At 37.2% G+C, this 23,900-nt stretch overlaps 1 protein-coding gene across 1 annotated transcript in view; it reads left to right on the forward strand.

Annotated features, from left to right (window-relative positions):
• Positions 1-6,078: 6,078 nt before the first annotated feature.
• The window catches only part of LOC124613731, a 70,812-nt gene continuing 52,990 nt past the window's right edge, over positions 6,079-23,900 (forward strand). Inside the window, exons 1-4 of the mRNA XM_047142449.1 lie at positions 6,079-6,177; positions 6,360-6,445; positions 6,527-6,713; positions 20,315-20,550. Coding sequence (XP_046998405.1) covers positions 6,079-6,177; positions 6,360-6,445; positions 6,527-6,713; positions 20,315-20,550 — 608 coding nt within the window. The remainder of the gene's footprint in view (positions 6,178-6,359; positions 6,446-6,526; positions 6,714-20,314; positions 20,551-23,900) is intronic.

A 23,900-nucleotide genomic window follows, 5' to 3' on the forward strand; every position in this document is an offset into this window, starting at 1 on the left:
AATTGCTTCATCCATTGCAGGTGTCCTCGTTGTTCTATGTCTTCCCCAGTCGCGAGTCATAGGCTGGAATGTTCCGTGCTCCCTAAGACGCCGATCAATTGCTTCGAACGTCTTCCTGTCGGGACACCTTCGTTCTGGAAATCTGTCTTGATACAAATGTACTGCGCCATGGCTGTTGCCCCGTGCTAATCCATACATCAAATGGGCATCTGCCAACTCCGCATTTGTAAACATTGCACTGACTGCAAAACCACGTTCATGATGAACACTAACCTGTTGATGCTACGTACTGATGTGCTTGATGCTAGTACTGTAGAGCAATGAGTCGCATGTCAACACAAGCACCGAAGTCAACATTACCTTCCTTCAATTGGGCCAACTGGCGGTGAATCGAGGAAGTACAGTACATACTGACGAAACCAAAATGAGCTCTAACAAGGAAATCAAGCGTTTCTGGACACATGTCCACATAACGTCTTTTCTTTATTTGTGTGTGAGGAATGTTTCCTGAAAGTTTGGCCTTACCTTTTTGTAAGACCCTGTATACAGGGTGAACGTTAATAAGATTGACAAACTGCAGGGATGGATTCCTGACAGGAAATAGAGGAAAAAAGGTCCTATGGACTTATGTCTGGAAATGGACAGTATGATTGGAACAAAAACAAAATGCCCTTTAACACAGTACAGAGCTGCATCGCATCCACATCACAATACATGTTCAAAGTGACCTCCATGGGATTGCAGGTGATAGGAATAGTGATGATTGTCATGCAGGTTACACGTAATTGTACTTTGGCTTACACCATAGCTGTCTGAAAGGATTCGTGCTCATACAGATGCTTCAAAAGGGCTTTAAATGTTGTGGGATGTCGGTGGTGTTAGTGAGGGGACTTGTTTTGGTATGTTCATGCTGCCACTTGTCTGTTTCCATCTGCTTGGTCACACACATAAAAAACTTATTTATTTTAGTTGTAAATATGTGTCATGTATTATTGTTTCTCTGACATGTTGTACATCCTGGAGGACCTTCTTACTATGGATCAAGTGGAATGGAAGTAAATCTAATCTAATCTAAACACAGACACCATCTTGGCTTGTTCCTGACATGAATAGCAGACCATTGTGCTGCTTACAGTATGCTGTGTCAACCACACAACCTGCAACACACAAGGAGCACATAGCACATGGTCAGAGGAACAGTCAGTCATCAGCACCATCTACTGCGGCAACGATGCATTTCTGGACACATGTTCATAGGACATTTTTCCTCCATTTCCAGTGAGGATTCTGGCCCTGCAGTTTGCTGGTATTATTAATGTTCCCCTGTATAACAATTTAATGGGCAAAATATATTTAATATGAAGCCAGATATTCTAAAAACAAGGCTACAGGAGATTGTGTGGGAGAAATGCTATTAATCAGTAGAAGAATTTGTAAAGGATGAAATGGTAATTTGAGCAAAGGGTAAATAAGTGTTAGATTTTATTATACATATATATATAACAAAACTGTATTATTATTATGCTGTTTTAACATCTGTTCTCTGTTGACAATGAAATTTTAGTAAAATTTTGATGTGTCTTTTGTAATTGAAACAAATGATTTACATTATGTAAGTTATGAGACTAATAAACCACACAACACAATCACCCTGTGAATGATCTGCCAGACCAAGTTGCAGGTTCCCTATCTAATGGCTTCCAAGGGCAACAAAAATTTGATTTTCAGTACCTCATATAATTACTGAGTGAATTCTAAAACTTAAAATGATTTCATGATCTACTCATTAAGAAGTATAATCATATGTTAAAGGTTTAACACAGTAAGGCAATTATTACAGCTGGAAACTATGTAAATGTCTTAAAGGCAGCATAACTCTCCATGTGCAAATACCCAGGCTATATCCATCCAATGAATGATAAAAGGAAAGAAATTTATCCCTTATATTTTTTTCTGTCTGTGCAGTGAAACTTCAGCATCAGCATCAACTTTTTATTAGTTACTTTTTTATCACTAAGTATATTCACAACAGATTTTTTAGATAGTATCCACATATGCCAGTGAGTATGACTGCAAAGTTATGTTATTATATGACACGTAATTCAAGACATATGACATCATAAATATTAAGCTGCATGGCAAACTAACTTTTGCTCAAAATGAAGCACAAATTGCCCAGACTTGATCCATCCAGTGTTCCCACAGCAAGAGAACTAGCAAATTCCGACAAACTTTATATGTGACTAGCTTAGCGCCCACTGCTTCGCTTGCATAGACTGTATGACCTGCAGAGACTTTTTTGCTCTTATTTAATTGAATCTTTATGTTGTTATCAGATTGCTAAGCTTTTCACACCAACTCTCTTCCAAACGAACTTCTGACCAAAAAGCGATTCTGGTGACTGGAGTCCAAAGTTTTTATTAACCATGCCTTTTGTGTTTATGTGATATATTTCAGTAGCAAGTTTCATCCCCTAATAAATACTTTATTCTATTTACCCAAGAAATGAAATACTAATTTTCATAAATTTAGCTTTAAATTCTTTTAGTGTAACAAAACATTTTCTTAAAAGTTTTCATCCTCTATTGCATTCCCTTAGGGGTTGAATTTCCAGAAACACTGAAATATGTATATTTTTATTTCTAACTGAGAAGTTGTAATGATTCGTGCTGAATGTTACTTAACTTAGTTTCTTCTGCCTGGTCCATTGGTGAATGAATGCGAAATTTTCATGCTACACAAAATTTATTCACATTAATTGACATCCGAACTACACACTTGTCATGTAAACAAAACATGGACAGACTTCACTGAACTCTTTGACTTCCAAAAGTAACTTCAAAACTGACTTGTTGCAACATCGCTTTGTATAGAATTTTAACAATAACTTCCAAAATAAAGTATTATTAATTTTGTGCACTTTTGATGTTACAATTAAAATTTACAAAATGTAAAGAAACTGATGTTACAGCCGAATAAGGTATAAAATACAATATTGAATGACAACCTTTTATAGTAATGTCTTTAGTTTTCCATAGGAAAATCATTCTGAACTTTAATTACAATAATGTCTGTTGTATTTTTTTAGTTACATAATTAATTACATTTTGGATTTGGTTACTAACATTCAGTGGTAGTACAGATCTTATGGTTTATCTGATTACATACATAAAATGCACAAATAGGACCTCAAATTCTGGAAATTGGAGAACTGTGAGATGTAAACAATCGGAGAGTTAATTAGGAATGTAGTTACAAAGAATATTAATTGCAGAGGAAGACATAAAAGTAAATAACAAATGAAAATACATTGCTTGGTAATAACTTTTAAGCTGTTTCTCAAGATAGTGAGGTCTTCTGCTATTGGATTTTTAGATTACCATTTTGTTAATTAGAAGCATTTATTTTTCATGCTAACATCTATTTAGTCTCTAGTTATTTATTGCTAAGGACGTATTACTTCAATTTCTTGATTAGTTACTTAATTTAGTATATGTACATAATTTTATCAGTGACAACAATCCACCGATAATTATGACAATGCATGTCCTTCTGGAACATTCCACATGCTTTTTCAATGAATATCAAGTTTTTTTTTTATCAAATAGGTCAGAGTGATATATATAAAGACACACGTACAAGGCCTTAGGAAGCCCTGAATTGTCCAATAACTGTCTGTGCTATCGGACATTTCATATGAGTCCTGGGGGAGGCTGTACCATTATAAAGGCAAATACCTTTTCGTGGTCTAATGAATAGTCCATTAAATTTCAGGCATGCAACCACGCAAGTAAAATTTCTTCCACTGATTTTTTGGCCGTGTATCAATCATCCATCCTCAGAGTAAGTTCCAAGACTGAGACAGTCTCACTATTTTATCCCCCAAATTGTTGAATTTCCCAAAAAGCTGAAACACCTTTTTTTTTTTTTTTTTTTTTTATTTTCTAATTGAGAAACCAAATACCAGATTTCGTAGTTCTAACTTCAAAATTCCCTTAATAGTGATATATTTTAAAAATGTCTTCCATCCCCTATTTCACCCCCTTAAGAATCAAACTTGTGACATCGCTTCTTAAACGATGCATACAGTACAAGCCCCCACACCCTCTCCAAACTTAAAGTTTTTATCCTTAGTGGTTTGGGCTGGACGATGATGAGTCAGTAAATCAGTCTGACCCCATTTCATCCCCTCAGGGGTTGAATTTCCAAAAACAGTGAAACACATATTTTTTCATCTCTAACTGGGGAGCCAAGCACTAGTTTTCAAAGATTTAGTTTTAAAAATGCTTTTGCAATAAAAACATTTTCATAAAACATTTCACCTCCTATTTCACCCTCTGGGGGTTGAATTTAGGGCACACACACACACACACACACGCACACACACACACACACAAAAGAAGAAGAATAAGTGACATGCATATGTTTTATTTCTAACAAGGAAGCAAAATACAAAGTTTCATAGATTTAGCTTCAAAACTGCTTTCACAATGAAATATTTCCATAAAAACTTTCATCCCCTATGACAGACCCATAGGGATTGAATTTCAAAAAACAGTGAAACGTATTTTTTTAAATTTCTAACTGAGAAACCAAATTTTAATTTTCATTGATTTAGCTTTAAAAATGCTTTCATAATAAAACAATAAAATCTCAGCCCATATTTCACCCTTTAGGGGTTCACTATCTGTGAATGCTGAAACACGTCCTTTTTATTTGTAACTGAGAAGTCAAATACCAATGTTCACAGATGTAGCTTTAAAAATACTTCAGTAGTTCTTTAATAATGATATATTTTCAAAACAAGTTTACACCCATTCCTTAATAGCAAAATTCTTTAAAAAAGTGCATCATCCCCTATTTCACCTCCTTAGGGTTGGAATTTCGAAAAATCCCCTCTTAAATGTTGCCAGTGCTATAAGATCCACACCTTCTCCTAATTTCAAGCTTCTGTCCTTAGCGGTTTGTGCTGGGCAATGACGAGTCACTTAGTCACTCAGTCTGTCAGGACGTTGCCTTTTATATACAGTGATTTCAAACCTTTTCTAATCTTTTTCTTGCTTATATGCTTAAAGTCAGATATTTATCAAATTAAATTAATTTTAACTAAAGTACTATTTCAAGGTATTTTTTACATGAGAATTGAATTCTTTAAAGAATCAGTGGTTTACTGATGTATCTTAATCTGGCATCAACCATACTTTTCCTATAATTAATTTTATATGGTCATTTCCTTAAACCTCTCTATAAGAATGCTGCCCAGACATTTCATGGGTATGGCTTCCTCCAGTAATCGTTTAGCATTTATGTAATCATACAGTAATGAGTCATTCTGCTTATTTACACACAATATGTTACATTTGTTTATGTTGAGTGTCAATTGCCAGTCTTTGCATAAAATGTTGATCCTGTGCAGATCTTCCTGTAATTCACTATAGTTTTCCAGCATAACAACTTGCCTGTGAGCGATAACAATCTGTGCATAGCCTTTGATGTTGTCCACCTGTCTGTCATCACCACTACCTCAGAATGCATCCAAAGTTACTTTTGTGCCTGAAAATCCCTCTCCATTAAGAATAACATGCTGTGTTCTGTTTGCAGGGAACTCTCCAATCAAATCATAAAGCTGATTTGATAATCTATATGCTCATATTTTTTCACTATCTGACAATGCATAACTCTGTCACACCCTTTTTTAAGTCAGTGAACGTGACATCAACCATGGTGCTGGTATCAACTGTGTCCTGGGTCATGTGGATGAGCTGTGCAAGCTGTGATTCATAGAGTCATTACCTGGGGAGTCCATGTTGATCCTTAGAAGGACATTTTTGGTCCCCAGGAAGGCCTTAATATGCAAGCAGATACTTCAGTTTTCCCCTGTTTGCCACTCTAAGAACACAGAAATACCATACCATGTGTATTTTTCATTATGTGTGATTCTGGGATGGGAGGATGATTGGGCTTTAATGTTCTACTGATGAGGTCATAAGATACAGTTTTGTTATACTAGTTTTGTGTTGTATCATTTACAATAATTACATAAATTACCACTAACAGTGATGGAGGTGAAACCCTGAAATGTGGTGCAAATCTGATAAGGAGAAGTCAGTTTATGGTGAATGTGTTAAAATTTTAAAGATAAGAACTGTTATTACTGATGAATTTGCAATAGATTGTGTATTTTATTGAAAACAGATTTTAAATTGCGTCTCTTAACTAAATTTTGCCCCGAGTTTACTGCACTGCAATCGAGTCTTCCAGTATTATTTAAATGTTGTTTACCCATGTGATATGCATCTCTTATAACGTTTTAATAGTCCTTGTTATTACCACATTTTATAATGCTCATTGTGATTTAGCATCTATCTGAATTTTATTATCTTACAAATACTCAGAATTCTAAGAAAAATCTTATTTTTGGTCATGACATAAGTCAATATTATTGGTATACCAACTCTGTTTTTGTTACTTTACTACCTTCTTTCATGCCAGTATTGTGTCTTTCATTAACAGTTGTCTGTTTCAGTTTTTTAATTATGGGAAACTCTCGCCCATCTGTGTCTTGTTGCATTATATGTGTTGGTGAAGGACCAGTCATTTCTGTAGTGCCTCTTGACTTGCCTTGGAATGAAACTCTTCTCCTGAAGCCTTCTGTGAAAGAGATCAAAGTCATAAATGATGGACCAATTCCTGCTGCTATTGAAGTTACGCTTGTGAGTTGCATCTATTTTACTACAATACAAATAAAGCAGTAGGATATGATATCAGTGGAAAACAGTTATCCCTTGAGAGTACATAGGGGAGTAAACTTAATTAGCACACTTTGCTTTTATAAAAAAAATTGCATAGTGTCTGCACGTATGCGCGCTACTATAGTTTGTACAATCAGTCAGCCTAGTTATGATCATATGTCAATTTACATTAAATACTTTTGAAAGTACTAGCAAGTAATTTATAATTCTGTAAGAGTATTGTGCCTGCACCCCCCTCTCCCTCCACTAATGCAGGTGCTGATACCATATTGCACTTGTGTTCAGTTACTGGACAGAACATTAATATTTAAGAATGAATGTTTTGTTTTTTGTCTGCTATGCATCTTATCCTATACCATTCATCTGATTACAATGAATGCTCAAGTCTGTGAAGGTTTCTGTGGTGGTTATTGCAAAATTTTTTAAGTCTGGCCAATTTAATTTCATTTCTGAATGGTTTTATTCACAGGATATGAACTGTTTAGTACCCATACCAAAACATATGTCAGGAGCTTTTAATAAAAATCTATGATATTTCAAAAATAATATGAAGTAGCACATTACAGTGAACTCTCAAACTTTTTTGTTTATTTCAACAGTTTCTCAGAAGGAAAAAAAGTCAATCAAATATAGAAACAAAGAATTACTCTTTGACTCCCTGCATGCCAGTCTCTGCATGTAGCAAATTAAACTGAACTCATTTAAGTGGCATTGTCAGAAGATTTTATCAGTTAACCCGTTCTTTCTGTTTATATATTACAACATATTTCACCATTCAGTAATCTTTCATGGACATGGAATTGTTGGACCTCTTTATGATTTTAATGTCAACAATATTTAGGGATTTTTGCTAGTTGTAATACACTGGCATTATTAGTGTAAAGTGTTGGATGTTGCTCTGGCAGTTCAGCTAATTTACTTGTTAAGTGACACAATCAAATTAATTTTTTGGCTCCATCATTTGCTGAAATAATTTCTGCTTAACTGGTGGACATAGCCACTACCTTGTGCAACTGACTTGTCGATGATATTGTCCCACCAGAGTACTTTGTCACAATGCTGGTTGTTTAATAACTTATCTACTTGTCTCCAGTGAACTGAGTGTCACTGTAAGCTCTCAAATCTTCTTCTCTATCTTAAGTAATTGCATAATTCAAAGCCCCTTTCAGATTTCAGAATATGCATTTCACTTAGTAAAGGTCTCCGGAGACCCATATCTTGAGCTGGTTGATTCAAAGCAAAAGTTATGTCTGGATGAGGTCCTTGAAAGATAACTTGAAACGTCCATTGGCCTTGTGATAGGGGACAGAGGACAGAAGTCCTTTACTTTGGTAATTCTCTTCACATCCAATGATAGTTAAAGTCATATTGAAATCTACTGTTCAAAATCTTATTTGACTTACCATTATCACTCCATCTCCAATTTGTTTTATTTTTACGCCGAGGAAACTGTTAAGGGTAGCTGCTGTTGTACAAAATACACGTTGTAAAGTCTTCAGAAAAGTGGTAATTTCTGCTTGTGATTAAAAACAAACAATGATCTGAAGCACTGTTTTCAAAACATGGCTTTTTCCATGACTTCCATAAAACAGTGGTTTGATCAGTGTGGCTCTTGTTTGAGTCCATAGATACTTCATTTTAAGAGACACATGCAATCTGTATTATCTTTAAAATCATCTAGTTGTTTCTTATGCACTTCATCTTCAACTGTTCCATTTGAAAAGGCTGTTGTCACACAAAATTGTTTTAACAACGTTTCCTTAAAGCCAGCTATGATAGCAAAGAATTGTGTCATAGAGTGCTAGAGGAGTAAAGACAACTTCATAATCAATTCCTGCTTTTTGACTGTAGCCTTTAGCAACCAATTGGGCTTTGAAGCAAATATTTCCATCACCTGCAGCTTCAACATAGAATCCAGTGATTTTGCAGTTCTTTGGATTCATAAGATGCCTAACAAACACCCATGTACTGTTTCTATGAAGAGATTCATTTTGTTCATTAGTAGTTCGCATCTGTTTCTCCTTCTCAAGTGACTGAAGTGCTTCAGAGCAAGTTTGGATCTCTGTATTCACCAGCACCAACATTTGTTAGCATCAAGAACTCACCACCTTCTGTGCAGGCCAGCTTTCTTCATTGTCTACTGTTCTCTGGTTTAAAGTCTTCAGAAAATTTAGAAGCTTCTGCTTTCAAGGATTGTGTTGATTGTGTTACTGATACTTTATATTAGGATTCCTCTAGAATCAAGTGTGCCAAATTTTTCTTCACTTTGACTTACTTTGGAAGCAGATTGCTTGTAATATTTGCTCTCTTCTGCTTTGGATATCACATCCAACCATTTCAGTCGTGGAAATTCTTGCAGAGAAATATTGAATTTAACATGATCACTACAGAAACTACAAACTACTCCTGGCTTAAATTTTATGTAATGACTCAAGACCACATTCCTTTTAGAAGGAATCCTGATTATAAATCTTTGTCATTGACACACCTCTAAGCTGTCCAAAAACAGTTTTGTCACAAACTGTGAGTGGATAGTTTCGATTATATGACAATCAGTGCCAAAAATTCTGAGATGATGAAGATTTGATACTGGCCAGTTTTACCACATTTTCTAAGTGGTTTTGTTTGAAACTGAAGATCTTCTTGTATGATTTGAGATATAGACTTACCACATTTTCTAAGTGGTTTTCTTTGAAATTGAAGATCTTCTTGTATGATTAGAGATATAGAATTCTAAACTGCAAGCTTCTGCCCCCAATCCTCTCAGTAGTGCACTTACATTCAGCATCGAATATGCAGCTTCAATGATTGTACTGTTTTTATGTTTGGTCACACCATTTCATTAATCAGTGTATAATGGACGAATCAGTAATTTTGTTCACTTATCTATGAGCAATTTCTTAACTGTCTTGTTATGAAATTCTTTGTCTCCATTACATGTAAATTGTTTAACAGCATGTCTTTTGGCTTGAGCTTCATTCAAAAATTGTTTATGCAGATCATACTCTTCATTTTTGTGTTTCAGAAAGAAAATCTGATGACATTGACTGAAATCATATTGAGCACTATCAAACAACTGTACTCACTGTTCCATTGATATATGGATTAATTCACTAGTAACTGGAATGATTTACTTGTGTTCTATGCATCTTATGTAATGCATGACCATCACAAGATGCATCATTCAGCTTTCTACACTCCTGGAAATGGAAAAAAGAACACATTGACACCGGTGTGTCAGACCCACCATACTTGCTCCGGACACTGCGAGAGGGCTGTACAAGCAATGATCACACGCACGGCACAGCGGACACACCAGGACCCGCGGTGTTGGCCGTCGAATGGCGCTAGCTGCGCAGCATTTGTGCACCGCCGCCGTCAGTGTCAGCCAGTTTGCCGTGGCATACGGAGCTCCATCGCAGTCTTTAACACTGGTAGCATGCCGCGACAGCGTGGACGTGAACCGTATGTGCAGTTGACGGACTTTGAGCGAGGGCGTATAGTGGGTATGCGGGAGGCCGGGTGGACGTACCGCCGCATTGCTCAACACGTGGGGCGTGAGGTCTCCACAGTACATCGATGTTGTCGCCAGTGGTCGGCGGAAGGTGCACGTGCCCGTCGATCTGGGACCGGACCGCAGCGACGCACGGATGCACGCCAAGACCGTAGGATCCTACGCAGTGCCGTAGGGGACTGCACCGCCACTTCCCAGCAAATTAGGGACACTGTTGCTCCTGGGGTATCGGCGAGGACCATTCGCAACCGTCTCCATGAAGCTGGGCTACGGTCCCGCACACCGTTAGGCCGTCTTCCGCTCACGCCCCAACATCGTGCAGCCCGCCTCCAGTGGTGTCGCGACAGGCGTGAATGGAGGGACGAATGGAGACGTGTCGTCTTCAGCGATGAGAGTCGCTTCTGCCTCGGTGCCAATGATGGTCGTATGCGTGTTTGGCGCCGTGCAGGTGAGCGCCACAATCAGGACTGCATACGACCGAGGCACACAGGGCCAACACCCGGCATCATGGTGTGGGGAGCGATCTCCTACACTGGCCGTACACCACTGGTGATCGTCGAGGGGACACTGAATAGTGCACGGTACATCCAAACCGTCATCGAACCCATCGTTCTACCATTCCTAGACCGGCAAGGGAACTTGCTGTTCCAACAGGACAATGCACGTCCGCATGTATCCCGTGCCACCCAACGTGCTCTAGAAGGTGTAAGTCAACTATCCTGGCCAGCAAGATCTCCGGATCTGTCCCCCATTGAGCATGTTTGGGACTGGATGAAGCGTCGTCTCACGCGGTCTGCACGTCTAGCACGAACGCTGGTCCAACTGAGGCGCCAGGTGGAAATGGCATGGCAAGCCGTTCCACAGGACTACATCCAGCATCTCTACGATCGTCTCCATGGGAGAATAGCAGCCTGCATTGCTGCGAAAGGTGGATATACACTGTACTAGTGCCGACATTGTGCATGCTCTGTTGCCTGTGTCTATGTACCTGTGGTTCTGTCAGTGTGATCATGTGATGTATCTGACCCCAGGAATGTGTCAATAAAGTTTCCCCTTCCTGGGACAATGAATTCACGGTGTTCTTATTTCAATTTCCAGGAGTGTATATTGATGTTTAGTTTCTTGAAGATATTCTTGATGTGTTGTTTATTTTGCTGAGAAAAACTTTCATCATACATTTACAATATTTCAGAGGACACCATGAATTTCATTTGATTATTCTTTTCTGGTGACCACACATATTCAGCACATACAGTCCATTTTCCTTACAGCCTGTCATAATAATTTAGCCACTGGCTTTTTTGAAATACTAACACTTCTCACTTTTGTAGTCAAACATTGTGTTGTAGTCATTACAGGCAGCTGCTCTGGCTGAGGACAAAACAACACTTGCATCAGGCATATTTAAAAATTTTCAATTCTAGCATTGTATCATTCATTACATCATGTGATTTCAATGCCAGTTGTTCCTTGACCAGATACACTTTACTGATGCCTATTCTTTTAGTTGTCTTATTGTTTCTTCTTGTTTGTCCCAGTTTTTTGAGATCTCTTGATGAAGGGACACGATATAATAAGTTCTGTAGTGGTACAATGAAGTTACACAACAGTTGGTGATTTAACTTTTGAAACTGCCAGTTTATTGGCATTTATGGAAAGAGAAACACTCTCATTCTCTCATGTGGTCACGTGTAACATTTTGTGTGTGTAATGGGACTTACTGCATCATAAACCATTCTGATAAATTAATTAAGCTGCATTAAAGTGTTGCTAGGCAACATAATCAAAACGGTGATATGTGTCTCAATTAAAAAGTAACCTCGACATTTTAAAGAAACTTTTGGTCCATCCCTGTCAAAATCAGTACTTGTCTCAAAATCAACTTCCAACTTAGTGCATTAAGTCCAAGCACATTGGCAAATATTGCATGTGACTCACAGGACAGCCCGATTATGCACTGGCGTGATACACACTTTAAATCAAGCATGCAAGCTTCAGTCACTCCTAATGGGCCAAATGAGTCCTTTGTAATAATGCAATCCCATGCAAAGTCTAACTGGAACTGGATTTGTCTTTATCCAAGTGAAAATCTAAAAATAAAATCCAATGCACAGGTCAGTGAACTGCACATGCGCACTTTTGCACTCCAAGTGATAACTCATCTCAGAGTAAAAGCCGTACATAAATTCACATTTTTTTATGCATACAAAAATCAGAACACCTTTATATTAAACAGATAAATTATGGCTTACAATTACTAACTAAACATTTCCAACTCTGAATAAACTTCAAGAACTTTTATTTCATAATCAATAAAATTCATCACCTGAGAGAAACTATTTGCTAAAACAGACTCAGATTACAGTCAACTCATGTCTGGATTGTGACGTCATGAATTGACACTTGCTTAGAATGAACTAAATAGCTGTACTGAAAAATACTGTCCGTTGAGTGATTCACAGACTTCTATAGCAAATTTGGGTACCCCTTACATTGCTAGAGCATGCGCTGCTTCCTGGACTGGGGTAGGCGCGCCAGCCCTAGATCGAATTCACCCGGTGGATTACTGATGAGGACCAGTGTGCCGGCCAGCCTGGGTGTGGTTTTTAGGCAGTTTTCCACATCCCATTAGCTGAATACTGGACTGGTCCCCACGTCCCACCTCATTTACACGACTCGCAGACATCTGGACATGTTTGCACTATTCCATGGCTTACACTAGACGCAGACAGCTGGGCTTCACTCATTCTGTCGTGGGCTGTATGAGGTGGCGGCAAGAAGGGCATCTGGCCACCCCTTAAAATTAACCACGCCAAATCCATCCTTAACTGTGCCAACCCTGCGCAAAATGTGGGGCAAAGGCACTAGCAAAAGAAAAAGAAGAAGTCATTGAAGAGAATGGCAGCTGCAAAAGTTGCTGCAGAACTGAATGTCACATTTGTGAATCCTCTCAGCACCAAAACAGTTGAAAGGAAGCACTATAAGTTGGGAATTGTAGGGCAAGTTGAAATTCAAAGACTGTACATGAAGCATGCAAATGCCTGTAACAAAAAACATGGTGCCAAAGCCATAAAACCTGGACTATCGAAAATGGAAGTCAGTCATTTGGTCAGATGAGTCTTGTTTCACACTGTTTCCAACTTCAGACTGAGTTTAGATCCATAGTGTGAAAAATGGCAGTGGTATGTGACCATTTTTGGCTGATCATGTCCATCCCTATTAAGAAATAAACAATTATTTGCTCACTGACAATTTTGCCTTGTTTTCCTGTACTGTATATCGTGAATATTCCTTTAAAGAAAATATTTCCAGAAAAATCAAAGAGTATTATCATCCATAGTGTGAAAACTATTGAGTGGATAATAAATATTAATGAAGTAAAATATGAATTAGAAAGTTGCTATTTTGTGTAATTATCACATATGTTGTATTAATAGTACAAGATAGAATAAAGATAAAATTGTATTAATGTCAGAAGTGGTTAAGAACAGGTAGGGCAGTTCCACTTTGGTCTATTACATGACTATCATAACACTGGTTGAGTAGAGGAGGAGCCAGCAGGCTGCACAAAGGATGGAAAGTGGAGCTTAATGGAGTTAAAGCCATTTACCTGATGTGAGTTCTCATGTCAAGCTGGGCACTCTGAGGTGAGGAGTAGGTCCATGTGTTTGATCTGTGGAAACACCTATGGGTAACTTCAGCCCTTGGTGGCTGCAGTGTGTGAAAGGGCCAGTGAGAATCAAGTTATACTCATAGTTAATACTATGAGAATTCAGATTACACATTTATATTTGACCAATGAAATGAGCTTCCTGTCATTTCTCAGCATTCTGTACGGCTTGCAGAGTTACAGCAAAGGAACTAAGAACATATACACTAATAAGTCAAGCTTTAATTACTTTTATCTTAGTTTGATGTGCTAGAGGTGCCACCAGCTAATATCCAAGCAGCATTACAGTATGTTAGGAGCTCCCCTCTAACTCAATGGCGACTACCATTAAAAATTCATGTGAAATATTCTCAGCAATAAACAGCTGATATCCCCACACCTGTAGGTCTTGGTTGTGCCTGGGCATAATTTTTTCAATGAAGATTTAATATTGTTCTTCTTTACCTCTTATTTTGCCAACTGTTGCATTGAATGCAATGATGTAAGACTTGGTCCAGTTTCTTGAATAATATACCGACACCTATTATATAAAAAGGGTGTTAACAGATAAGTGGGAAACCTCTAGATAATGGGTAGAAGACTTTATGATTTTTGTAGTTACAAACACTTTTTTGTTGTTACATGTTTGCTTCATTTCTGTGATTTTGTTTTCAAATTTACTGCTTGGTTCTACAAGTTCTTTTTCTTTTCAAATGTTGTTCTTTTTGGATGTGTTAAGTCAAAGTCATGTTATGTTTATCTTATTTACCATTGTACTATAGGAAATAAGCAAATGCTTTTAGTATTGCAAACACAATCAGTAGTGGAAATAGACTCTGCAGTTTTTATTGGACTAGTGTTTAGTGTGTACTGAACATTCCTCCCCCACCAGGAATCGAGTTACCTATTTCTGAGAGGGGCAGCCCTGAACAAGCGTGTGTTGTTGATTTCAGCTGGTGACTGATGAGTTATGTCCTACTCCCGGTCATGGGTGTGGTGCTTGCTTGATCAAATTCTTATTGGACTAATGTTTACTGTACATTTATGGCTAAAATGTGTTCTAATTGGCATGCACCCAATGTATGAACCTGCAAATTGCAATTTATCTAAAGCTAGAAGATTTCCTAGTAGGAATTTACCAAACAGTAAGACCCTTCAAAGAATTTATGAATGTATTATGGATACAGGCTGTTTCTAGAAAATATCATTTCATTGTTAAAACACCAGACTTAAAAGATTGAGTACTTCATCATATTGAGGACAATAATGGCAGCAGTAGCATGGAAATGCAGAAACTGCGAATGTTAGTCATGTGACAGTGTGTAAAGTCTAAGGAAAGGAACTCCTTTATCCTTGCCAACTACAGAGAGTACAAGATTTTACTGAAACAGATTTTTGGTTCAGAAAAGCTCTTTTATATTTGGTTACTGGGGATGTGTGCTCCTGGCCAACACTTTGTGTTTACTGTACTATTCACTGATGAAGCAAAGTTTACCAGGAATGGAGTGCAGAATTTTCACAATGCTCATGTGTGGTCAAATGACAGTCCTTGTGCAGTGTCGCAAATAAGATGTCAATAACAGTCTACCATAATGGATGGCCTGGTGTAACTGGAGACAGATTCATCCGAAATTTCATTTTCTGTCGAGCACTGACTGTAGCATCTTACAGGAAATTTTTAAAGAAACGTTTAAATATTTTGCTGAAAGACTTCCCACTACACTTACATCAGAGTGTGTAGTTCATGCATGGCAAGGCTCTCCCCCATTTTGCTCTGCAAGCAAGAACAGTTTTAAATCTCCATATTTGAAGTAAATGCATTGTTCATGGGGTGACAACATCTTATCCTGCTTAATCCTGTGACCCGAATCTATCAGACTTTTATCTTTGGAGGAATTTGAAGGACATAGTGTGATGTTACAAATGTTCAAGCTCTTCACCACTGTATTCAAGAAGGTTTTCATCTGATGCAGCAGACACCTGGAATATGGGAGCAAGCAAGATAATCCACAGTACGCCATTTAGAAACTTGTTTTAGAGCTAATGGTAGTCATTTTGAGCATTTCATTTAGCCATCACAAGACAGCCCGTAAAAAAAAAAAAAAAAAAAAAAAAAAAAAAAAAAAAAAAAAAAAAAAAAAAAAAACCCACACCTGTGGAAACTAGATGGAAATTTGAAAACAAAAAGTCAGAAGTGAAGCAAGCGTTTGAAAACAAAATAGTGTCTGTAGTAAAATGCCACCCTTAAATGTGTGAGAAGAGGGAAGCATTTTAATTACCACTAATGCTGAGTGAGAAAAAATATACAGTTTCTCTAGTTGTGTCTGTAGTTCGACAGTAGTAATAATGAATTCTCAATCATGCCTTTGGAGCAATTTAATAGTTCGGACCTCTACCAAGTACAAAGATGAACGAAAATTAGAAAATTTCAGTCACAGTTAATGAAAGTTTACACAGTAACTTAGCTGCTCCATATTATGAAATACTCAGCTTTGATACCCTTGGGGTTGTTGTGTTAGAAAGTCCAGCATTCAGCATCACTACTGTACTAATTTTTAAATAAAACACAGAGTATAACACTTTTCTTGTCTTATATTGTGACCGAATATCATGTACATTGGCGGAATATACACTGGACAACTGACAGCCTCTGAGGAATATACACTGGACAACTGACAGCCTCTGAAAGATTCTCACACAAATAGATTCCAAAAGACAATCATGCAGACTGACTTCATAGCTCATGTGCCACTTCCTTTTATATAAAACTAAACAGTTGAATACATTGCTAAATGTAAGATTTACAAAATAACAATTGAAAGACATGAGATGATTTTAGCTACTTACATCAGAAAATGGGCCACATATTGCCCCACAAGTCCTGATATTCAGTTTGGAAAAGTTAACTTAATTTTGTACACTATTTCAATGCATTTTACAGTGCAACAATTTAAATTACATTTTAGTAAATTCTAAACAAATCACATTGAATTAAAATTTGTATTTTGGTTTGCTCTCGAGTAGAGCAATCATTTTAAATAATCATAATGAATAAACATCATGGGTTTTCAGAAATAGAAGAGAAGTAAATTTTCAAGAATATGTGGTGCAATATGACTGCACAGTTCATATCACAAAATTTTGAAGTTGGGTTGTTAACAAGCGGTTTACTCCCCTTAGCTGCAAATATAAATCGGGTAGCATACTAATATAAAATTTAATCTGGGATAATAAACTCATTTGTACTAATTTTTTAAAGGGCAGTTCACTACTGGAATTGGGTATAGACCTAATAGTATAAAGTCTAGAAAGTCAAAATTCAAGCTAAAATGACCTCTTCAGAGAATGTTGACATGAGGCAGGAATTTCAGATAGGATTGGGAAGGTAGTCCCATTTCAGTAGCCACAAAATAAAATAAAAGATGACAATATGTGTATAAGAGCATTTTTGCTTCATTTCAAGTCCTCTCTCTATTTTCCAGGGGTTTTCCACATATTAGTTAATGTCCTGTATATATATTCCATCAGTGAATACAGCCTTAACTAGATAACATCAGGCTTCTGTGAAGTCAAAATGGCCAACCCAAAACCTCTGCCTACAAACCCAGCCAAAGAATGATAGAATCAGAATGATATTTCATTTGTTTTATTAATCATTACATGGAATGTGGGAGCGAGTAAGATAAACCACGATGTGGCGTTTAGAAGCCTGTGTTAGAGCTAATGGTAGACATTTTGGGTATTTTGTTTAGCCATCAGAATACAACATTTAAAAAGAAAAAGTACCTGTGGAACCAAAATGAAAAAAAAAAAGACAGAAATGAAGCAAACATTTAAAAACAAAATAGTGCCTGTAATTACAAAATAAAAAAAAGAGAAGATGACCATATGTATGCAGAAACATTCTCCATGAACTTCCCACATATTAGTTAACACCCTGTATATATAGGCCGTCAATGAATACAACATTAACTATACCATGGAGCTTCTGTGAAGACAAAATGTCCAACTCTAAACCTCTACATACAAATCTATCCAAAGAATGATAGAATCATAATGACATTTCATTTTTGATTAATCATTATATCTATTGTCAGAATTATATGTTCATTGAGGACGTTGTGCTTCTACAAGTAAGCCAGTGATGCTAGGAGGTTATATGTCTGTATCTGCAGTAGTATTTCTTGCATTTTGACTATATGTGTCATCCCTCAGTGTGGTTATCCAAATACAAATAAAATAACAAGTGCACACAATATTTTGGCCCTCTTCTATGTGAGTGATATATAACAGCACACCTCTTGATCCCGTCACCCAAACAAAACATAGTATATAGGCTGCCAGCCTATTCAAATGTTGTGTTTAAAGCCATATCCACAAACTATTCTCCATCATGAAAGCTGACTGCAACAGTTGTGGAAACTACAGTTATTTTAGCACATCATCAGGTGATCACTACCTCCGTGAAAACCAGTGGCAGTATATGTAGTATTCAAGTGGATCATCAGTTATATTTGATTACAAACTAATCCATAGGTGTAATAATATTCTCACTTCTGTTTTTGCTGTGATCTTATTATATGATAGTGGGATATTTTGTGTAAGTTTAGTTTCAATAATAAGACAGAAGTTTCTTTCACATACTGCTTTCAAGATATATATTTTTAATTTATTATTATCAGTCAGCATGCTAAGATGGCTATAACACTTTTCTGATGCACTCTGTGGATACCATTTGTAGTGTAACGGATTTGTGAGCATCACACTGCATATTTTGAGAATGACTTGGAGTGTTGTCACACTTCCATGAATGCCATTAATAGTGATAACCATAGCCTATTTAATCTGTTGTAAAAAGTTAAACAATTTATGAACATTTGGAGAAATAATTGTATTCCACATGCTACTTGATTGTAGTTATCCATAGAGCTGGAGCATGAGAAATAATTTTTTGTTGTAAATATTCTATGTTTAAAATAAAATTTGAATATTAATTAGTGCCTCAAGAAACTGGATATGGCATTTTAGTCCTCCTTCCATTGCTAAAGAAATTCTCTTGAACATTGAATCCTGTCTGAGTTTCCAGCTACAGCTGCCACTGAGGAAAAAAATTATCAGAGAGAGTCCTTACTGTACCTGACAACAGATCAATGTAGTCTCTCAGAATTCGATTGGTAGACATCCCTAAGATCTTCCTCAAGTGTTTTCATGTTAGAAAGCTTCCCAGCTGAAAATACCACACCTGTACAGTATCCTGTTACTAGTGCGTGTGAGTGTGAGTGTGCTGAGAGTGGTGACTGTGTTGAGAGTGGTGTCGCCACATACGTGTGTTTGAATCGGTCACCAACTGTGTCAGTGTGGGTCAGTTGCTGGAGGCTGCTGTGTGCGGTGTGTGCATGGTGCAGTCTCTGCCACACTTTCTACCGGTGAATTGGGTATGTATATGTGCTGAGCAGTGCTGACTGTCTCTCTATATTATTCTAGTTTGTATCATACACACCGTTGTTCTGTGTCTTGCAGAGTCTGAAGATGTATATTGTTCAGGAGTTACGAGTAATGTCATATTTGTGTGACTTGGATCAATTTTATTTATTACTTGGTTAGTACACTCTCAAACCTCAGAGTGGAAGGTTCATTATTTATAACTTTGGCACAATTTACTTCACAGATTTGATTTCTGTAATTTGGCTTTGTTCTTTGTGCAAAATGCAGATTACCAGTTGACTCAGGAACTTAACAGCATTCATGTATCTGTAACTCTTCTCATGATATTCATCCTTCCCCAGTGACTGTTGGCAATCTGTTCATCAATAAAGGTATTGCAGTACATAATGTAGCCAAAACAGTCAGTTTAACACAAGAAAAAACATGTCATAATACTGAAATCCTGCTTGAGAAACCCTCATATCTATCTTACTGCTCAATTAAGTCCTGATTTTATTTATTAAATTTATCAGAAATGAGAAAAAGACCTCTTCTAAATGTTTTGGCTCCCAGAAAGTAGTTTTGTTTGTGTAGGATACATTCCTGAGTAGTCTCTATGAGTTGGCTTAACATTAAACTTTTGATGGTGGTGGTGTGACAGAATGCAACATTCAACACAACATCTGGAATGGAAATGTGTTGACAATATAGGGAAGTATCCTCTAGGAAGAACAGAACTTTTCAAAACTTTAAGATTGACTCTGTTATATTGTTTATTCATCTCTCTCTCTCTCTCCCATTCCCCTTCCTCCTTCCCTCCATCTCTTTCCCCCCTCCCTTCATTTCTCTCTCCTTCCACCCCTCTCTCCATGTATGTGTATGTTCACTTTCTAAGAAGAGCGAAGAGGAGAAATTCTATTTTTTTCCTTTGTCTGTGTGAATATCTTTTAAATTTTCGCATTTTCCAATTTTTAGATCAAAACCAAATCACCCTGGAGCATCAGCCCCACATGTTTTATGATAAATCCAGATGAAACCAAACTTATTGAAGTCGTGATATATCTGACTGATACTGGTAACTACAGTGACACCATGGAGATAAAAGTCACAAACAGCAGAACCATTACTGTAAACTTAACAGCAATTGGAATTGGAACCAGTATAACTGTTGAACCTCCTATTTCTACTGTGGATCTTGGCTTACTGTACATGTGAGTACTGTTTGATTTGTATAATGATTGAATGCTATGTGCACTTAGTTAATGTCTTACCATTTTACATGATGTCTCAAAAGAAAGTTCATATTTGAAGAGTTCTCTGTGCGTGCATGACAAATCAGTGGTGTGTGTGTGTGTGTGTGTGTGTGTGTGTGTGTATGTGTGTGTGTGGGTGGGTGGGTGGGGGTGGGGGATATGTTTATTGCTTGCTTGGCCTTTAGGATTCAGTTGATATGGAGTGCTTCTCAGGAGTGTATCATGCATTCTGTTGCATTCTGTGTGCAAGAATTTTACAAAGACAGTGATTTGGGTACTGTAGCATGGAGGAAATTTTGCACCAATCGTGGATTGTGTGATGCAAATGATGCTCCAAGTGTTCCCCTTATCTGGAAATGGGTCAAAACGTTTGAGGAGACTGGTCCAACACTGGCCAAACTGAAATCCAGGTGCTCAGTGCCATCAAGAATGGGCAAATCTGTGGAGGATGTAAATCAGTCTGTTTTTAATGATCCTAACCTCTCCATTCATAAGCATGCAAGTTCTTTAAATGTGCATAGGTCAATACTCCACTGAATTCTGCAAAAAGGCCTTAAACTACTCCCTTACAAAATCCAGTTGGCGCAAAAATAAAACCCTCAGGATGCCAAATATAGGCTGCAGTTTGTTAATGATGTGACTGAGTGTCCTTCATTTAACAACATATTTTTTTCTGACTATGCTGATTTTCACCTGAATGGTTATGCCAGTAAGCAAAATTGCTCTACCATAGTGCAACAAATCCTAAACAGAACCATGAGAAACCCCTTCATTCACCAGTAGGTACTGTATGGCTTGTGATGTTGGCTACAGGAATAAGTGGCGGATGAGAGCAATTGTGCAGTTGCTGTGAATTTGGAACATTATGTGACAATGTGAAATGATTTTTCGTGCCTTAATTGCAAAATTTTCTCGTTTAAGAGAAATTTGTTAACAGTGAGTGTAGATTTAAGTGTCAGGAAGTCTTTTCTGAAAGTTTTGTATGGAGTGTAGCCCTGTTTGGAAGTGAAACATGGACAATAAATAGTGTAGACAAGAAGAGAATAGAAGCTTTCGAAATGTTGTGTTACAGATGAATGCTGAAGATTAGAGGGGTAGATCACATAACTAATGAGGAGGTACTAAATAGAATTGAGAAGAGGAATTTGTGGCACAACTTGACTGGAAGAAGGGATCAGTTGATAGGACATGTTCTGAGGTGTCAAGGGATCACCAATTTAGTATTGGAGGACAGCGTGGAGGGTAAAAATTGTAGAGGCAGACCAAGAGATAAATACACTAAGCAGATTCAGAAGGTTGTAGGTTGCAGTAGGTACTTGGAGATGAAGAAGCTTGCACAGGATAGGGTAGGATGGAGAGCTGCATCAAACCAGTCTCTGGACTAAGACCATAATAACAGCAACATAACCAAAGATCATGGTTTCAGCAAGGTGGAGCCACAGTATACATGTCCGATGTGTTTATATTGCGAGTTCATAAAATTTTCCCTGGTAAATTGATTTCCAAGAGGGGTGACATAAATTGGCTCCCATACAGTCCAGATTTGAGCCCCATAGATTTTTTCGTATGTGTGTATGTCAAATCTAAAATGTAATCTGACTTCTTTGGAGTGAAGTGGCAGCCATCCCAGTGTCTACATGCCCAGCCTTCGTGCAATATTTTGTTCATTGTTTAAATAAGTGCCATAACCATGCTTGATTTCATTTAAATGACATTATTTTTAAAAAGTTAATTCCTAAACTGTGTATTTCAATAATAAATACAGGCTTTGTTGATAGACTTTGGCCCCTATTTTATTTTGAGTTCAAATATAAACATTTGTTTGAGGTACCCCGTATAGATGTATGATTTGCTTTCCTGCTTATTTCACTTATGGATTTCACCAGATTACTACACAGATTCTAAAATAGTGCTCTGAATTAATGTATGTTATTCTGTAACTTATATTCATTGAATTGTAACAATAAGCATTTATCCATGCTATTGCGAAGCTGCTTGTCGAAAAGGAAGAAAAACTAATGTTTTAGACTGCAATCCTATCTCTCTTTTAACAAGTTTCTCCGAAGTACTAGAGAAACTGAGGCACAGGGTACTTGTACATCACCTGAATATTAATAACATTCTGTTTCAGAGTAAGTTTGGTTTTTCAAAAGGCCTGTCAACATATGACACTGTATTATCCCTTATCTGTGAAATTTTGGTAGCACTAACTAATGGAATCTTTTATGATTTTGCATTTAAAATTGAATTTTATGCTTAATGATGCCTGTGGAACTTGTGAATGTAACAGTGTGTTTTATAAAAACTAAGTACCTTATTGTTTTATGTATTTTCTGTGTATTTACCAGTAATCTATTTTTTGTCTTGAAAATAGTAGTGAATTACAAAATTCTGAATGTAACAGTGTGTTTTATAAATGCTTGGTATCCCATCATTTTATATATTTTCTGTATACCGTATTTACTCAAATCTAAGCCGCACTCGAATCTAAGCCGCACCTGAAAAATGAGACTCGAAATCAAGGGAAAAAAATTTCCTGAATCTACACCGCACCTGAAATTTGAGACTCGAAATTCAAGGGGAGAGAAATAGTAGTTAAGCTTTACCAGGTAGCCATTGCTACGCGTCAGGTGCTCCATCCGTATTTATATGGGTACCCTTCCTTTTTCACGTGCATCATCTGGTTTGAATTGATTGCTTATTTTTCTTTGATCTGGTAAGTGCCATTCTCTGTGTTATGGGTGTTTACGTCACTCTTAGCTGAAAATGCATTACTGTACTGTGTCATGCATTGTTTGTCGCATTCTGATAATGAGTGTTTACGGCCTGTCGCCGCTCGCGGCATGGCTTGCTTTTGTGCGCGCTACTGCTGCTTACAATTTTAAAAAAAAAAGAGGAATCGTCTCATTAGCAAAACAATGGCAAGAGACTGCTATTTGTCGTTACTTACACTGCTGCTTTCTTTGATAATGATCAACAAGAACCAAATAATAGACTGTATATGATAGATGTTTTGAACGAGAGTGTAGCGAACATTTTTCTCCATTTCAAAATCTTTGCAGACACCTCTTTACTGGTACATTGCATTCTGCACAGAAATTAGAGTCATCTTAGATTTAAAAATCTAGTCAATTACCATGCTTCATTTCTGACCCTATCACTATCAGGCATAAGAATAATACGAATATAAACATGACATGATATGTAGATTCTTCCGCGTTTGCTGTTGTCTCACTCTAGTTTCGTAATTTATTAGGCAGACGGGATTTAAATGAGATAGCAGCAAACACGGAAGAATACATGGCAAA

The sequence above is a fragment of the Schistocerca americana genome, chromosome 4 (genome assembly GCF_021461395.2).
Source record: "Schistocerca americana isolate TAMUIC-IGC-003095 chromosome 4, iqSchAmer2.1, whole genome shotgun sequence".
Classification (NCBI taxonomy): domain Eukaryota; kingdom Metazoa; phylum Arthropoda; class Insecta; order Orthoptera; family Acrididae; genus Schistocerca; species Schistocerca americana.